General features: G+C 38.7%; 1 protein-coding gene and 1 non-coding gene across 2 annotated transcripts in view; one reads left to right on the top strand and one right to left on the bottom strand.

Moving 5' to 3' along the window:
- DMC1 (DNA meiotic recombinase 1) overlaps positions 1–17,004 on the top strand; it is a 45,320-nt gene that overhangs the window by 22,785 nt on the left and 5,531 nt on the right. Inside the window, exons 9-13 of the mRNA XM_024761594.1 lie at positions 1,427–1,518; positions 1,934–2,007; positions 2,139–2,253; positions 3,063–3,123; positions 15,202–15,318. Coding sequence (XP_024617362.1) covers positions 1,427–1,518; positions 1,934–2,007; positions 2,139–2,253; positions 3,063–3,123; positions 15,202–15,318 — 459 coding nt within the window. The remainder of the gene's footprint in view (positions 1–1,426; positions 1,519–1,933; positions 2,008–2,138; positions 2,254–3,062; positions 3,124–15,201; positions 15,319–17,004) is intronic.
- LOC112410859 (small nucleolar RNA SNORA79) lies at positions 13,647–13,798 on the bottom strand. Its single transcript, XR_003005512.1, has one exon. It is a non-coding gene; the product is annotated as a small nucleolar RNA SNORA79 (small nucleolar RNA).

Below are 17,004 nucleotides of genomic sequence, written 5' to 3'. Positions count from 1 at the left end.
TATTTTGCCTACATAATTATGTTTTACACTTACCTATGGCATAGATTATCTTAAGACCCTTAAATCCTCCACAGTGCCTTGCACTGGTAATTGGTTAACATGGTAACCGATTCCATATGGGAATCAGTTAATAAACATTTGTAAATTGATTTGAACTTCCCTTCAGCATAAGTCCAACTTTTATATTCCTGGTTACATAGTCACCCGGCTTTGTAAAAACTGACATAGTGAAAAACATTTTTTATTGCTTCTTCCAATTCCTTGTCTTCTTTGATTTGTCCACCGGAAACATCTACTGGGTATACTCAGCAGCAACAGAAGATTTAAGTGGCTGTCACTAAAGCTCTGAAGAAAACATATATAGTGCTGTAGGACAGAGATGCCTGGGAAGTCCTAAAGACAATTCAATTCAATGTTTACTGAACTAGTTCCAAGTGTCACAAATAAGGTTAAAAATGGTCCTTACTTTACAGTTACTTATAGTATGATCAGTATTATACAAATACTGTAAACAAAGTGAAATGAGACCACAGATGTGCATTTTATTTTATCTTACTTCACTTTAGAGAATATTATAGACATATTGTTAGGATCACCAAAGACCTATAAAGAATGTTTATTACTCCTTTACAGTCTAGATAGGTATAAGTGATTATTAGCATCTTCCAGAATACCTTTTCAGGTACACTGAATTTGCCCCCCTATGAATTTACTAATTTCAGAATGCTAACACAACTCCTTTAGAAGAAAGTGGATTTTAAACCCTAAATAAACCAAAAACTATGTGATAATAATTCCCTTCTGGACCGTTGAAGTTACTTTTTTGACTCTTTGGTTTATGGAGTCAAATTTATCATTTGTTGGCAACACGTGGTTAGTGATATATTAAACTATTTCATGTTGAACAAGTGAGGAATGTGAAGAGAGTGAATTAATTCACTTTGAAGTGACTTGAATTATAATTCAGTGATATTATCTTCATAGACTAGGTCTATATTTATTGAACTGAGAACAACAGAGATTCACAAATCTTAGTTTCTAGTTTTTCTCTTGGAACTGATTTGCTGCATAATCCTGAGTCATCTGCCTTATCTCTGTTTGTCAGTGTCCTCCTTTGTAAAATGTAATAGAGGCCATAACAACTAACTTCCAAGGTTATTGTTTAGATAATTTAATATTTAAATTCATTACTATCTCATTATTTCTATCACTGTTATCACTACCTAAGGTATTCATTAATTGAGGCACTTATGAAAAACAAAGTCTGATATAGATTTTAAGTGATTATTGGTATCCTCCAGAATACCTTTGCAGGTACAGTGTTTTGCCTCTCTTTGATACACTTGCTTACGGTATTATTTTTTGTAGTTGTTGTCTAAACTTTTTGGAATTGATTTATTGAATCCTTAATCCTGGCATACTCCAGCCGTCCAGATCGCCTTCGGGACATTGCTGATCGCTTCAGCGTAGACCATGATGCAGTCCTGGACAATGTACTTTATGCACGTGCATATACTAGTAAGAGCCCCATGCAATTGGATGCTTAGGCTGTTTTAAGGTTGGCAGCACTGATTTATTATTTGAGTGATGCTTACAACATTTTGACACTATCCTTTTCTCTTTATATTTTACCTTTCTCCAAATTTATTTAGTCAGTCCACAAATTTTATCATCTGGTAAGTCCTTAGACATTGAAATGCTCTCAAATTATTTCTTATTCTTTGTCTTTGAAATGGAGAGTAACATTCTTTTTGGATAAGGTAGCATTTGGTATGTATGCTAAGGCAGAATATGAAATCATATTTAATAAAGTCATAAATAATTAAGAAAATCCTTCAAGGACTCTCTTTTGCCTGACTCCCAAGAACATACATGATCTTAGCCTCTGCTTCTTCTACTTTTTATAACATTTTCCCACTGCATTTCCCACCAGGTGAACATCAGATGGAGCTACTTGATTATGTAGCAGCAAAGTTCCATGAAGAAGCTGGCATCTTCAAACTATTGGTACGAGCTTTTAAATATTGCTCAATCTAGAGCTATTTAGCATATTATCTTTCTTCTATTGATTCTAATTCAAATTAACTTCTTCCTTCATTTCCAAATGCATTATTTATTTTTACATTAATCCTACACAGATCATTGATTCAATAATGGCACTTTTCCGAGTGGATTTCAGTGGTCGTGGGGAGTTGGCTGAACGGCAGCAAAAACTGGCCCAGATGTTATCACGACTCCAAAAAATCTCAGAAGGTAGATTTTTTTCCTTAATTTTTTAAAAATAAATTTATTTATTTTTGGCTCCGTTGCTGTGCGCAGGCTTTCTCTAGTTGCAGCGAACAGGGGTTACTCTTTTTTTTTTTTTTTGGCTGCATTGGGTCTTCACTGCTGTGTGCGGGCTTTCTCTAGTCTAGGTGCGGTGAGCAGGGGCTACGCTTTGTTGCGCTGTGCAGGCTTCTCATTGCAGCGGCTTCTCTTGTTGCAGAGCATGGGCTCTAGGCATGTGGGCTTCAGTAGTTGTGGCACATGGGCTCAGTAGTTGTGGCTCGCGGGCTCTAGAGCGCAGACTTATAGTTGTGGCACACGGGCTTAGTTGCTCTGCAGCATGTGGGATCTTCCTGGACGAGGGCTTGAACCCGTGTCCCCTGCCTTGGCAGGCGGATTCTTAACCACTGTGCCACCAGGAAAGTCCCTCAGAAGGTAGATTTTTAAAATAAATGGTGATATCAGAATAGCACCTGTGACTGTTTGCTAAGTAGGTTTTTCAGAGAAGCTCAGAATAATGTCAGAAGGCAATCAATCCATTTATTAAAAATAAAATTTCCTTCATGGGAATACAACTCTTTTTTTAAACCAAAAATACTGATTCTAATACAATAAGGTACCTAAATAATATAACAATAATAACTTTAATTTATGATATCAATGAAAAAACAGGAATGTAATCTTGTTCATCAAATAAATTCATGGCACAATATTTCTAAACTCTGAAATCTAAGCAATGAACTTTTAATATTCACACTGTCATTCTCTTAGTTTCTTAATTTTATTTCTTGATGCAGAATATAATGTGGCTGTGTTTGTGACCAATCAAATGACTGCTGACCCAGGAGCAACTATGACGTAAGCCCTAATATTCTGCTTTTGTATTTCACAAAAGTTAATATCAAAAGGGTTAGAGTGTAGAATAGGAAATAATTCCAAAATCGTCAGCCTTGATGTGGACACAGATATGTCACAAATCACTTTTTGCACAGTGCATATTACTTCATAATTGCAAATATCATTTATTTGTTATCCAGATCTATTCTTCTCTAGTTTTTTTATAAAACAAAGCAATAGTTTAACTATTTTCAGAGATACTTTGGGTTCCTTTTTGTCTAGGACAAAGGATATTGGAGGACAATAAGAAAAAGATCTTAGGGAAATAAAAAGGTATATTCCAGATACATGAATGGTTTCTAATGCACTGATAATCTGTTAGCCTACAAACAAAAAAAGCAGGCTCTCTACAGGATATACATGAGATATGTATTTAATTTATATATTTATTATATTATATAAATATAATATATTTATATTTACAGGATATACATGAGATATATTTATGAGTCTCTTATACATTTATAAGAGACTTGCTCTGAGAGAAGTCTCCTGTTTGAAGAAGGAGAATTTCACACACACTAGGACTTGCTCTGAGAGAAGTCTCCTGTTTGAAGGAAGAGAATTTCACACACACACTAGGACTTGCTCTGAGAGAAGTCTCCTGTTTGAAGGAAGAGAATTTCACCCACACTAGGACTTGCTCTGAGAGAAGTCTCCTGTTTGAAGAAGGAGAATTTCACACACACACTAGGACTTGCTCTGAGAGAAGTCTCCTGTTTGAAGAAGGAGAATTTCACACACACACTAGGACTTGCTCTGAGAGAAGTCTCCTGTTTGAAGAAGGAGAATTTCACACACACTAGGACTTGCTCTGAGAGAAGTCTCCTGTTTGAAGAAGGAGAATTTCACACACACTAGGCATATTCAGAATTGGTTGAAGTAGTTGTGCACATAACGTACATATTGATGGCTCTGCTTGCAAGATGGCAGTGAATAGAAAGGCAAGGAGATGGTGGTGTGATGAATTGGGAGATTGGGATTGACATATGTATAAAATGGATAACTAATAAGAACCTGCTGTATAAAAAAATAAATAAAATTAAATTTAATTAAAAAAAGAAAGAAAGACAAGGAGAGTTAAAGCAGTCTAGTGAAACAGAAAGTTCGAATAAGGACTTCCCTGGTGGTCCAGTGGTAGAGGCTCTGTCGCCTAATGCAGTGGGCCCAGGTTCGATCCCTGGTCAGGGAACTAGATCCTGCATGCCACAACTAAAAGATCCCGCAAGCCACAACTAAAGAAAAGAAAGATCCTGCATGCCACAACTAAGACCCGGCGCAGCCAAATAAATAAATAAATATTAAAAAAAAAAAAAAAACAGAAAGAAAATTCAAAGAAAGTTCAGTTGCCACCATCAAGAGTTTTGAGCATTATGTATCTGAATAAGCAGTCAAAGTAGCCTTCTTGTGGCCTCTCCCATTGCGGAGCACAGGCTCCGGACGCTCAGGCTCAGTGGCCATGGCTCACGGGCCTAGCCGCTCCGCAGCATGTGGGATCTTCCCAGACCTGGGCACGAACCCATGTCCCCTGCATCAGCAGGCGGACTCTCAACCACTGTGCCACCAGGGAAGGCCCTGTACTGCTTTTTAAAAGGTCTTTTCAGCAACTTCTTATTTATAATAATTTTTAGCCAGAGAAAAGTTCCAAGACTAGCATAATGAATCCACAAATATCATTTGCCTAGTTTCATCAGTTTTTAACATTTTGCCACATTTTTTCCCTCTATGTGTTTGTGTGTGTGCGTGTGTATGTAAAATCTCTCTATATGCTACATACACACACATGCTCATATATGTAAAAGTGTATATGTTTTGTGAACCTTTTGAGAGTTGTTTTCTCCGAACCAGTGAGAATTATTTGCAGACATCATGACACATCACTTCTTAGTACTTCAGCATATCTCTTCTAAGAACAAGAACATTCTTCCACATAACTACAGCATAATTAGCACAGTCAGGGAATTTAACATTGGCGTACTATTTATCCAATACACAGTTATATTCAAGTGTCTCCAATTGTTCCAACAATATCCTTTGTAGTTTGGGGGGTTTCTTGTTTTGTTTTTGATTCAGGATCAGTTAAGGATCATGCATCCCATGTACTTGTCATGTCTCTTTAGTTTCCTTTAACCAAAACAGTTCCTCTACCTTCATTAGATTTTTGTGACACTGACTTTCTTTTTTGGTGGCGCTGTGCAGCATGCGGGATCTTAGTTCGCCGACCAGGGATTGAACCCATGCCCCCTGTACTGGGAGTGAGTGACATTTTTGAAGCGCACAGGCCAACTGTTTTTCAGAATGTCTCTCAATTTGGAGTTGATTTTTTTCTCATTATTTAAAATGTTAAACACTTTTGGCAGGAAAACTACTAATATATAAGTAATGTTATGACCTTTTCCATATATCACGTCAGGAGGCACACTGGCAGTTTGTCCCTTTATTAGTGATAAGTTTGATCATGTGATTAAGATGGTGTTCACAAGATTTCTCCATTGTAAAAGACCTTCTCCTGTTTGTAATTAATAAGTAATTTGTGGGGTGATACTTTGAGACTTGTGTAAATATCATGTTTTGCACCCAGTGGATTTAATAATATCCATTGCAGATGTTTGCTTAAATCATCACTCTGATGGTTGCAGTAGAAAGTTCTGTTACTTTAAAACTGAGTCAGTATATCATTTGGTAGCAGATAAATCAGTCATTGACATATATATTAGAAGATATTTGATATGACATTCTAAATTATGTAAATTGTGCTGAAATGAATGTATCTCTCTTTAGGCATTTTCTAAACTAAACGCTAAGAGTATCGCTGCATCTTCTGCTGTTTGCTGTGGCTCTCACTTTTCAATGCGCTTTTACGATATTTTCTACTTAGTTACAGGAGATTCCAATGTGAAAAGTATTAATTACATGAAAGGTTTTAAGCAAGGTCTTTTCGTTTCTTTTTTGAGTTTTATTGGCCGCACCATGCGGCATGCAGGATCTTAGCTCCCCTACCAGGGGTCGAACCCATGCCCCCTCAGTGGAAGTACAGAGTCTTAACCACTGGATCACCAGGGAAGTCCAAGCAAGTTAAAAAGATTGAGGAGGGGGAAGTCAATCATTTATTCATTCAGTATATATTTATTGAAAATCTACTATATATCAAGGTTCTAGGAATTCACTGGTGAACAACAGAGACTATGTGCCTTGCCTCCATTAGGAAAAAAATAAATGATGTCCATTTAACTCAAAATTTTAAAGTCTTGGTTGGTCATGCATTGTCTGTAGTCCTTGAGGGGTTAAGGCAATATTCTCTGTTTTATAGGGTATCTTTCATATACAGGACATAAAGTACTTCACAAAGAGAATAATTTTAAACTGAAGAGAAATGGGAGATTTTTAAGGCTCGCTTTAAAAAGAGAAAATGACTCATTGGCTCAGAGGGAGGAAGTGGGTTGCATTCAAATAAAACAGTACAAGTTAAAGAGCAATGTTCTTTCTTCAGGTGTAGGGAGGGAACATTGAAGAGGCCAAAACTATCGACCTAGAGTTAGAAGACAAAGGAAGTCTGTGGAAATTAGGTCAGATAGGGTTCTTTTTCTTATATTTGTAGAAAGTTTCAAAAAGCTTAAAACCATTTTGAATTGACTCCAATAGGAGAAAAATAGAGAAATGACAGAAAGGAAATAATTGCATAAGTTCAAAGAGGGGAGGAGATTTATAATGAAATAAGCTAAGAAAAGAGCCGAAGAAGGTAACAAAGACTAGCATTTTTGCTGGGTGAATCTGCTTTGAAACAGCATCTCCTCCACCTAGCCAAGTTATATGGAAACAAATTTCACTATAATTAGTATATTCTAAAGTACATCATAACGATACAAATTAAATGCATGTGCTGTAAATCACATATATTGCCACAGCTAAATTAAAAAAGAAAACAGGACAGTTTTAAACTAAAGGATTTCAAATGCTATTAGAATACTTCCCATAAAGGAAATATCTTTGTTTCTCAGTGTTAAGGAACTCCAAGCTGCAACTCCCCTGGAGCCTGTCAGAGAAATATCACTATAATTGGTATGAGTACCCAAGTACACTGACAATAATTGAGGCTTCTATCCCATGCATTATACTTGATGGCACATCGTATTAAAAAGGAACAAAATTATAGAGGCGAGGAGCTTCCATATGATACACCAGAGCAGTAACTCCTAGATGAGGCTTACAGATACAGATTTTAGAACTAGAATGAGCCAGTTGATGAAGGCCTAGAAATAAAGTCAAAGTATCAGCCTGTAAAGCTCCGTACCACAGCAAAAAGAAGATAAGCAACAAATAAGACCATGATGTTGCCCCCTACTTCATTTGTGTATTTGTTTCCCTAAAAGTCATCTTAGAACATTTGCAGTCCTGTAAACGTGCAGTTTATTCTTTAAGGATGTCACTTACTGATTCTACATCATTAGTATAAATTAAGAGGCAATATCGGGACTTCCCTGTTGGCACAGTGGTTAAGAATCTGCTTGCCAATGCAGGGGACATGGGTTTGATCCCTGGTCCTGGAAGATCCCACATGCCGCAGAGCAGCTAAGCCCGTGTGCCACAAATACTGAGCCTGCGCTCTAGAGCCCGCGAGCCACAACTACTGAAGCCCGCGTGCCTAGAGCCCGTGCTCCACAAGAGAAGCCACCGCAATGAGAAGTCTCTGCACCGTAACGAAGAGTAGCCCCCGCTCACTGCAACTAGAGAAAGCCCCTGCACAGCAACAAAGACCCAAAGCAGCCAAAAATAAATAAATAAATTAATTAATTAATTAAAAAAAAAAGAGAGGCAATACGGTTAGAGAAAAAACATGAAACCAAAGTCATTAGCATTGTGACCTTGTGCAACATTTAAATTATTTGAATTTTACTTTCCTCTCCCTCAAAATTAAGAGCACTTATATTTATTGGTTGCTTAGCATGTGCCAAGTGCTTTCATGTATCATCTTATATAATTCTCATATCACCCCAACATAACTCAGCCTCCTAGACCTCCCTGTTCTATGAAGCCAGTCTCAGTATATTGCTGTATCTCTCCCCAACCCCCCAACCACCCCCCGCCGAATTCTATCTTCAAAAATTTGAAAAATGTAGATTTTTCTGCATATTTTGGGAGGAAATGGGGGGTGGGGTTATTTAACAAAACTGCTTAAACATACTCCTTTTTTTTTTTTTAACCATCTCTTCTTTTTCACCAAAATTCTCTATCTTCCTCTAATCTCAAAACCTCCTCCTCTCTCTTGGACATGGTTCACCCAGTCTTTCTCTCAATGGACCCCTTCTCAAAAATTCCATCTTTAAGCTTAACCCTTAGCAAGTCAAAAGTACCAGGAGTACCAATTGTCCCTCAAGTTTGCCCTTACCCAGACCCCTCAAGGCCTCCACTCCAACCAGTATTTGAGGTAGACACTATTATTATTCCTATTATATAAAGGAGGAAACAGAGGCTCAGAGTGCCTACTTGCTCAATCATACAGTTAAAAAACAGGAGTCAGATTTTGAACCCAGGTTTCTTTGACTTCAAAGTTGATGCTCTTTTAGTCTCACTGTGCTATTCTTCCTATCTCACTCCCAGAAAAATATCACCTGCCCCACCATCACCATAATCCTGTACTCCCTGCACCCTAATTTGCAGTTGGAAGGTCAGGAGGTTCTGGGTCTTACTGTCAACAATATAACAGGCTGTATCCTGTTCAACCAGAGGGGGATAAATGAAACAATCTTTCTTGGCCCCTCTTTATTCCTAATATCCACCCCCATCTCTTCCTCATTCTCATCATACTCCCCCATCCCCTGAGAAAAGGAGGAAAGAAGAGAAGATAATATTAAAAAAGAGGAAATAAGAGAGTAGGCTAAAGGAGGCATGTGGGTGGTTTTCTGAAGCTGTTTTTACTTGGTCAGAAATAGAAGTAAATTAAAGCCCTCTAAAAGAATGTGGAATGCTATTACACCTTCTTGTACTTTACCTCAAGACTTGTTTATAACTGCTAGAATACTCAAGAAGTTCAAAGAAACTTGAAGAAATGTTTCTTTCCTTTTTTTTTTTTTTTTTTTTTTTTTTTTTTGCGGTACGCGGGCCTCTTACTGTTGTGGCCTCTCCTGTTGCGGAGCACAGGCTCCGGACATGCAGGCTCAGCGGCCAGGGCTCACGGGCCCAGCCGTTCCGCGGCATGTGGGATCTTCCCGGACCGGGGCACGAACCCCTGTCCCCTGCATCGGCAGGTGGACTCTCAACCACTGCGCCACCAAGGAAGCCCAAGAAATGTTTCTTGATTAACAAGTCACTGAAAGAGGGTTTTAACTGAATCATTTAGTTAAATAATAATAGTTACCATTTATTGAGTATCTCTTATGTGCCATGATTACTGAAAGGGTAAATCTAATGCTTTATAGATGACCTGGCACAGTTCCTGGCATGTAGTAGGCTCCCAATGAGTTAGATTAAATATATCTTGAATCTTCACAACAGCCCTAAAAAGTAAGGAGTTTTTTTTGTTCCCATTTTACAGTTAAAGAAACTGAGATTCATAAAGGTAAATAATTAGCCAAAGGTAACATAGATAATAAGTGAATCAGGATTAGGAAGGCAGATAATAATAATTGCAGTCACTGGATTAATGCATTACCTAAATTATTTCATTTTATTGTTACAACTACCATACCAGTTAGGTACAATTATTATCCTCCATTTAAAATGAAGAAACAGACACTTAGAATGATTAACAATTTTCCTGAGGTCGTATGGCTGGCTGAAAAGCCAAAATTTGAACCCAGGTCTAACTCTAAAGCTCTTACACCACTTAGCACATTGAGGCTGTATGTGCCTGGGAAAAGGTTAGCATGCTGTCATATGAGACGCTTTGCAGGGATGTATCCATTACCCTGGTGAGTTGACCAGTGTTCAGGGCCCTCAGCCTTACAGACAGAGATTTGATTTGGTCATCCTACTGAGCACAAATCCATTTCTCAGGGACAGACTCACATTAATCAAACTCATGAGACTCAATGAAAGATCAGAGGGCCAGTTTACTGATAAAGAAAAATGTAACTACATTTGAAGTTCTTGTGACCAGGGCATTCTCTCCTTGTAGGCAGACCTCTATAGGAATCCAAATTTTAATCCAAAGCTATTTACTAAATATGGAATCCAAGCAAAGGGAAATAATTAGATGAGTTAGAAGTGTCTGTCACATAGTAAGGACTCAGTAAATCTTGGTTGTGAATGTTATTGTTAATAGCCAACCACACTGGGGCAGGGGGCGGGTTGGACCATGAATCTCCTAAATTTATGAAAATTTTTGTATGTGTACATATGTGCATTTTTCTGGGGGAGAGTCTATATCTTTTATTAAATTATCAAAGTGTTAGTGACCTACAGGAAAAGTCAAGAGCCATAAATTCTACATGAAATTCTACACAGAATCCTGAACATTTTGATGGAGCAAGTAAAATTTGAATTGGCTTGATATTCTCCCAGAGCTAAGGCTGTTATGCTATGTTGCAATTTATTTTAATTAAGTATAACCTCTTACATTATGAGTCACTTTTTAGGACTTTTTTCTCCCCATATTATCTTTCCTATATGATTTCTTAGCACTTTTGCCGATCTTATCATTTATTTCTCATTTAGTTCATTCAAAATCATCTCCCTTTGGAAATGACATTCTTTTTTTTTTTAATTTATTTTATTTATTTTTATTTTTGGCTGTGTTGGGTCTTCGTTGCTGCGAGAGGGCTCTCTCTAGTTGCGGCAAGCGGGGGCTACTCATTGTTGTGGTGCATGGGCTTCTCACTGCAGTGGCTTCTCTTGTTGCAGAGCATGGGCTCTAGGTGCACGGGCTTCAGTAGTTGTGGCATGTGGGCTCAGTAGTTGTGGCACGTGGGTCAGTAGTTGTGGCTCATGGGTTCTAGAGTGCAGGCTCAGTAGTTGTGGCACACGGTCTTAGTTGCTCCGCGGCATGCGGGATCTTCCTGGACCAGGGCTCAAACCTGTATCCCCTGCATTAGCAGGCGGATTCTTAACCACTGCCCCACCAGGGAAGTACGGAAACGACATTCTTAACACTCAGGCTCTTCACCTGGAGTAATCAATGACAGGCAGTAGTACCTATTCTCTTTTGTGCATAGGGTACCACATTGGTAATAACAAACAATACTTTGTTAAGAAAAAAACATAGCCATACAGCTAAAACCTACAGATTCCTGCTCTTCCTTAGATTATCTGTAAGGGGGTGGAGGTGGGGAGGATTACTTCAATTAGGGGGAAATCCTGTCTCCTTTTACATTTCCCTTTCTGTCAGAACACCCTTTAAAAGTTCCTTGAATTACAGCTTCTTTGAAGATATATCACAAATCTGTGTCTAAAAGGATCTAATTTGGAGGAAACCCAAGTTTTCTTCTCTTCCCGTATCAATTCAACAAGAGTTATTGAGTGTCTTTTATATTATAGGTACTTTTCTAGGCACTGGAGTTACTAAAATGAATAAGGATTTAGCGTATAGTTGGGGAATGAGACCCATGAATTAAAAATTATAATGTAGTGTGCTTTAATAGAGTTATATTCATAGTGATATGAGAGGACAGGGGAGGTAGGCTCTACTCTGTTTCAGGGTATCAGGCATGGTTTTCAAGAAGGGATGACACTTGATGGGTGAGTAGGAGCTAAATGAGCAAACACAATAGGAAAGGGGCTTTTGCTTCAGAGATAACTGAGTTTATAAAGGCATCGAGGTATAAGAGGACTTGCTGAAATAAGAAAAAATGAAAGTTTGAGGAGGAAGAATGAGTACAGCTGTAGATAAGTACAGTGAGCCCTTCGTATCCATAGGTTCCACATCCATGAATTCAACCAACCTAGGATCAAACATAATCAGAATAAAGAAAATCCAGAAAGTTCTAAAAAGCAAAATTTGAATTGGCTGTGCTCTAGCAGCTATTTACATAGAACTTAAATTGTATTTACAACTATTTATGTAACATTTACATTGTATTAGGTATTATAAGTAATCTAGAGATGAGTTAAATTATATGGGAGGACACAATATTGTAAATCAACTATACTCCAATAAAAAATTTTTTTTTTTTTTCGGTACGCGGGCCCCTCACTGCTGTGGCCTCTCCCGCTGCGGAGCACAGGCTCCGGACGTGCAGGCCCAGCCGCTCCGCGGCACGCGGGACCCTCCCGGACCGGGGCACGAACCCCCGCCCCCTGCATCGGCAGGCGGACCCCCAACCAATGCGCCACCAGGGAAGCCCTAAAAAAATTTTTTTAATTAAAAAAATAAAAATAAAGTATATGGGAGGATGTGTGTAGGTTACATGCAAATACCTCACCATTTTATATAAGGGACTCGAGCATTCGTGAATTTTGGTATCCATGGTTGGGAGGTGGGTTCTGGAACGGATCCCCCTGTGGATACCGAGGGAGGACTGTATGTACGTAGCAGACAAAAAGAAGCAGAAGTTGAGGAACTGTCTTCCTGAGAGCCCTCCTTTTCTTTGTGAAGAAGCAGGCAATGTGGTCCAAAGTTAGGGAAAAGAACAGAAAAGAGCGCTTAAGGAGACTACTGAAAGTTTGGTAAAGGGGAGGTGAGGTTAACCATGCTCATATAGAAGAATTACTAGGCAGTATGGAGAGACCATCTGTGAGAAGCATTAACATAGCTGTTAAAACTTCTCTCTGACCATTTAGCGAACCCCGACTCTCCTTTCTTGTCTCCTCTTCATAGCAGTTTCTAACTGGTCTACCTGCTGTAGGGGCACCTATCTTTCTATTGCCCAATATTCTCCTTGGTATTTTTGTAACTTCTATGTCTTAAGTACAAAAAATATTTTTGAGCACCTACTGTGTGGCTGGTTGCTACAGAGCTGAATACAATGTCATCTGCCCTTAAGGAGCTTAGTGATAGGTAATAGGTGAGGAATTGAGGGGGAATATAATATGTAAATAATAATAGCACTAAAGGCAGGACATGAAAAATGCACTAAAGAAGCGTAAATACAGTGTTTGCAAATTCAGAGTTCACAGCCCAGCTGAGAATATCATCAGACCCTCAAGCAGCCCATCTATGTAGAACATAGGATTCTTTTAAGACCTTGAAGAACCACCTGTAATGGAGGGTAAACTGGAAGGTTTAGAGTTATTCCATTAAAAAGAGTGACATTGATCTGTAAGCGTTATAGAGACAATTCATCTCTAGCTATTCCATCCAACTGAAAGGGCTTCATTGCTTTACTACCCTTTCAGCTGTCTGAGTAAAGCAACCTATCTTCTGACTTCTTAACTCCTGTCAGTCTCACCTGCCTGGATGTTACTCTCTTGATAGTGGTTCACTCCAAAACTAACTCTGTTCTTGTTCTCACATTGGACCTGCTGAATCAATCAATCCTATCTAACCCCAGCCAGCTGGTCCTAACCTGTGAGCCATTTAATCAAGCAGCAGTTTATTTTTTATTTTTTTAAATTGTTTGACTCCACAAAACTCAGAAGGTACTAACGGACAGCCAACAAACCCATCCCCGTGGTGCCCTGAGTGAAGACAAGTCAGCTTAGATATATGATGGACTAAAATCCCACCACCTAAGACTCTAAGCAGTGAAATGAACAGCCATCAAAAGGCAGCAGTTTGGGACTTCCCTGGAGGTCCAGTGGTCAAGACTCCGCACTTCCACACAGGAGGTGCGGTTTCGATCCCCAGTCAGGGAACTAAGATCCCATGTGCTGTGAGGAGTTGCCCAAATAAATAAAAAATAAAATAAAATAAAAGCAGCAGTTTATATTAGCAGACTCCTTTCCCAGAGAGTTTCACATCCCCATTAACCTACAATCTTTTTAGCCTCGTGTCAATCAGCCACATCGTCACTACACCAAGCCTCATGCTTACAGTAAACAGAATCCTGAACTTCATGGAGCAAGCAGAATTTGAATTGACTTGCAACTGAATTCTCCCAAAGCTGAGGCTATTATGCTATACCAAAATTAATTTTGATCAAGTGTAACCTGTTAAGTTCAGTTCCATTTGTTGATGATTTTGAAGCCTAGATTTTCTTCTTCATCAAAGGAGATGATCTTGTGGTTTTCTCCTTCATTCTATTGATATGGTATATCACAATGATGATTTTCCTATGTTGAACCACTCTTGCATTCCTAGAATGAATACTACTTGGTCATGGTGTATAACTCTTTTGATATGTTGCTGGATTCGGTTTGCTAGTATTTTGCGGAGCTTTTTGCACCTAGGCTTTTTTGAAGGGCGGGCTTACTATATTAGGTTTATTAAGAACCTTTCTCTTCTTGCCAAGTGAGTGTTAGTCCCCTAGTGAGTATATCTCTCAAGAGTGTCAATATTTGTAACTACCTTGCAATCATAATATATTTTTGAATTGATAAAATCATAGTAAGAGCTTATCTTTTTTGTATCCTATTTTAGAAGAATAAACTTTAGACATCAGTGATAAAGATATTTCTGAGATTCTTCTCACCTTAAATTCATAACCAGTACAACACTGAAGGTTTCCAATGTACAGTTAATGAATAAGAAGGAGGTTCTCAATCTGCTGTCATTTACATCATAGCATCATGAGGGAGGGTTGGATATTACTTATTCATTAGACTAGAATAGTGGTTGGCACACAGTAAGCCATTAATAAATACTTCTGATACATGAATGAATGAATAAATTCAATCTTTGTATTTTGTAAAGAAAAATTGCTTAACCCCAAGATTTATCCTAAAACAGTGAGTAGTGTTTTGTTTGTTTTTTTTATTTTTAAAAAATCAAACAAAACATGAACCATTTATCATAGGAATCTCAGAAGGCTGAACTGGATGGCAATGGGGTACATAGCAGCTCCAAACTCTAGCCCATTCCCTGGTTTATGAACAAGCCTCTGCTTGTTTAGAACGCAAACCTACTCTGTCCCCTGCCATACTCCACAGAAAAGTTGCCTTGTAATTGCAGGTAGTACTGTATATAGTCCATATGATGAAACCTGAAAAGGTGTTTTATTAATTCAGTTTTCAGGCAGACCCCAAAAAACCCATCGGGGGACACATTCTGGCTCATGCTTCAACAACAAGAATAAGCTTGCGAAAGGGAAGAGGAGAGCTGAGAATTGCCAAGATTTATGACAGGTAAATACTTCTTATCTTAATCAGATTCTTGTGCATATGGTATTATATAGAATTGCCTCTCCTGAGAGGCTATAATTATTCCACTGGCAGACACTACATGTTTGAATTTCCTTCTCAAAAAGTATTCAATTCATTGAGAAGTCCCTACTACGTACTGGGTTCTAGGGATTCGGAGATCTTGTTGACAAATTGACTTGGTCTCTGACCTTCCCAATCTTACAGTGAAGCTAGAAAATGAAATGATTCCAATTGAAGTGAGGTAAATATAGGAAAAGTACAGCATGTGATAGGGATGTTCTTCTTTCTTTCTGCCAGTTTTTTTTTCAGGTTTCAGTTTAAACACTGCTTCCTCAAGGAACCTTTCCCTGACCCTTACATTCTAAGCTAATACTCTATATTAGACCTTTTATTCTTTCACAGTACTTTACTTATTTAATTAACAGTTATAAGCTTAGATTTTACCAGCAACAAACCTAAAGCGATTTGAATTGGGGAGGCATTACCCACCCCTTCCTGAGCGTTGCTGCTGACCCTTCTCTGTGGACCTCCCCCATTTTTGCCCATCTGAGGGGTTGGCAGGGGAGGGTACCCCCACCTTCCCTGCAGCTGTTCCTCAGGAGTCATGACTTTGACTGGGTCTAGAAAGGTTGAGCTGGAAGGGGTGGCCCCTGGTCACTTTCTGAGCACATGTCTCAGAGACCTGGGGCTGGTGGGAGTGCTGCTGGAGCTGGATTTCAACACATGGGGTGCTGCTGGGCCAGCTGGTAGGGTTGCTGGGCTCCAGGCCTCTAGCTCCAGCTCTTGCAGACCTAGGCCCCTCTCTGACCCGAGAAAGCTCCTCGGGCCCTTGAAGCTGATAAACCAAGAGAGTAAGGAAACATTCTTTAGAGTGAGAAAGCTAATGTTTCAGCCACTTAGAGATAAACTGCAAAACTAGAGCCTGGCATGGGGCTGGGGCTAAAGATTTTTCTCGAACTTTTCAAGATTTGCAAGTATGCAGCTTGGAAGGAGGCTGGTGGTTTTACTGTTAAAAAAGCAATAACGTGGCTTTTCCTATAAGGCTTGCATGGTACTTCTTACCCCTCTCCTGTCTCCCCCTGCAAAGATGGTGCTGGAATGTTCTGGAAGGTCATGTCAACTTCAGCTTTCCTGTGGAAACTGAAGCCATTGGGGTTTTCTGTCCAAATTCAAAAGGAGTCATACGTGTGTGTGTGTATGTATATGCATATATGTAGATGTACATATATACACATACACTCATTTTATATACATGTATGTACATGCAAGTATTATAATATATATACATGTGCAAATATATGAATAAACTTTGACAACATAATTGATGTACATGGTAAAAAATAAATAAATAAAATCAAACAGTACAAAAAAAAGAGTTATAAGCTTAATAAGTTTTTACAGAGAAACCTATTACATATCAGCTGTTCTAGATTCTGGGGACAGAGCAGTGAACAAAACAAAAAGACAAGGCCCTGCCCTCATGGAGCTTACATTCCATTAGTAATGATTTATGTAACATATGTCATCCCCACTAGACAGTAAATATCCTGAGGACAGAAATACTATTCTCTTGCTTACCACTGTATTCTTAGTTCCTCGGACATGATAGATGTATTTGTGACTGACTGATTAGCCAATCCTGGCAACAAGGTAAAGGTTTGTAATAAC

Source organism: Neophocaena asiaeorientalis, unplaced genomic scaffold, assembly GCF_003031525.2.
Source record: "Neophocaena asiaeorientalis asiaeorientalis breed wild unplaced genomic scaffold, Neophocaena_asiaeorientalis_V1.1 scaffold473, whole genome shotgun sequence".
In the NCBI taxonomy this organism is placed as follows: Eukaryota; Metazoa; Chordata; class Mammalia; order Artiodactyla; family Phocoenidae; genus Neophocaena; species Neophocaena asiaeorientalis.
Note: the sequence above shows the minus strand (reverse complement) of the source record. Positions and strands in the feature narration are given on the sequence as shown.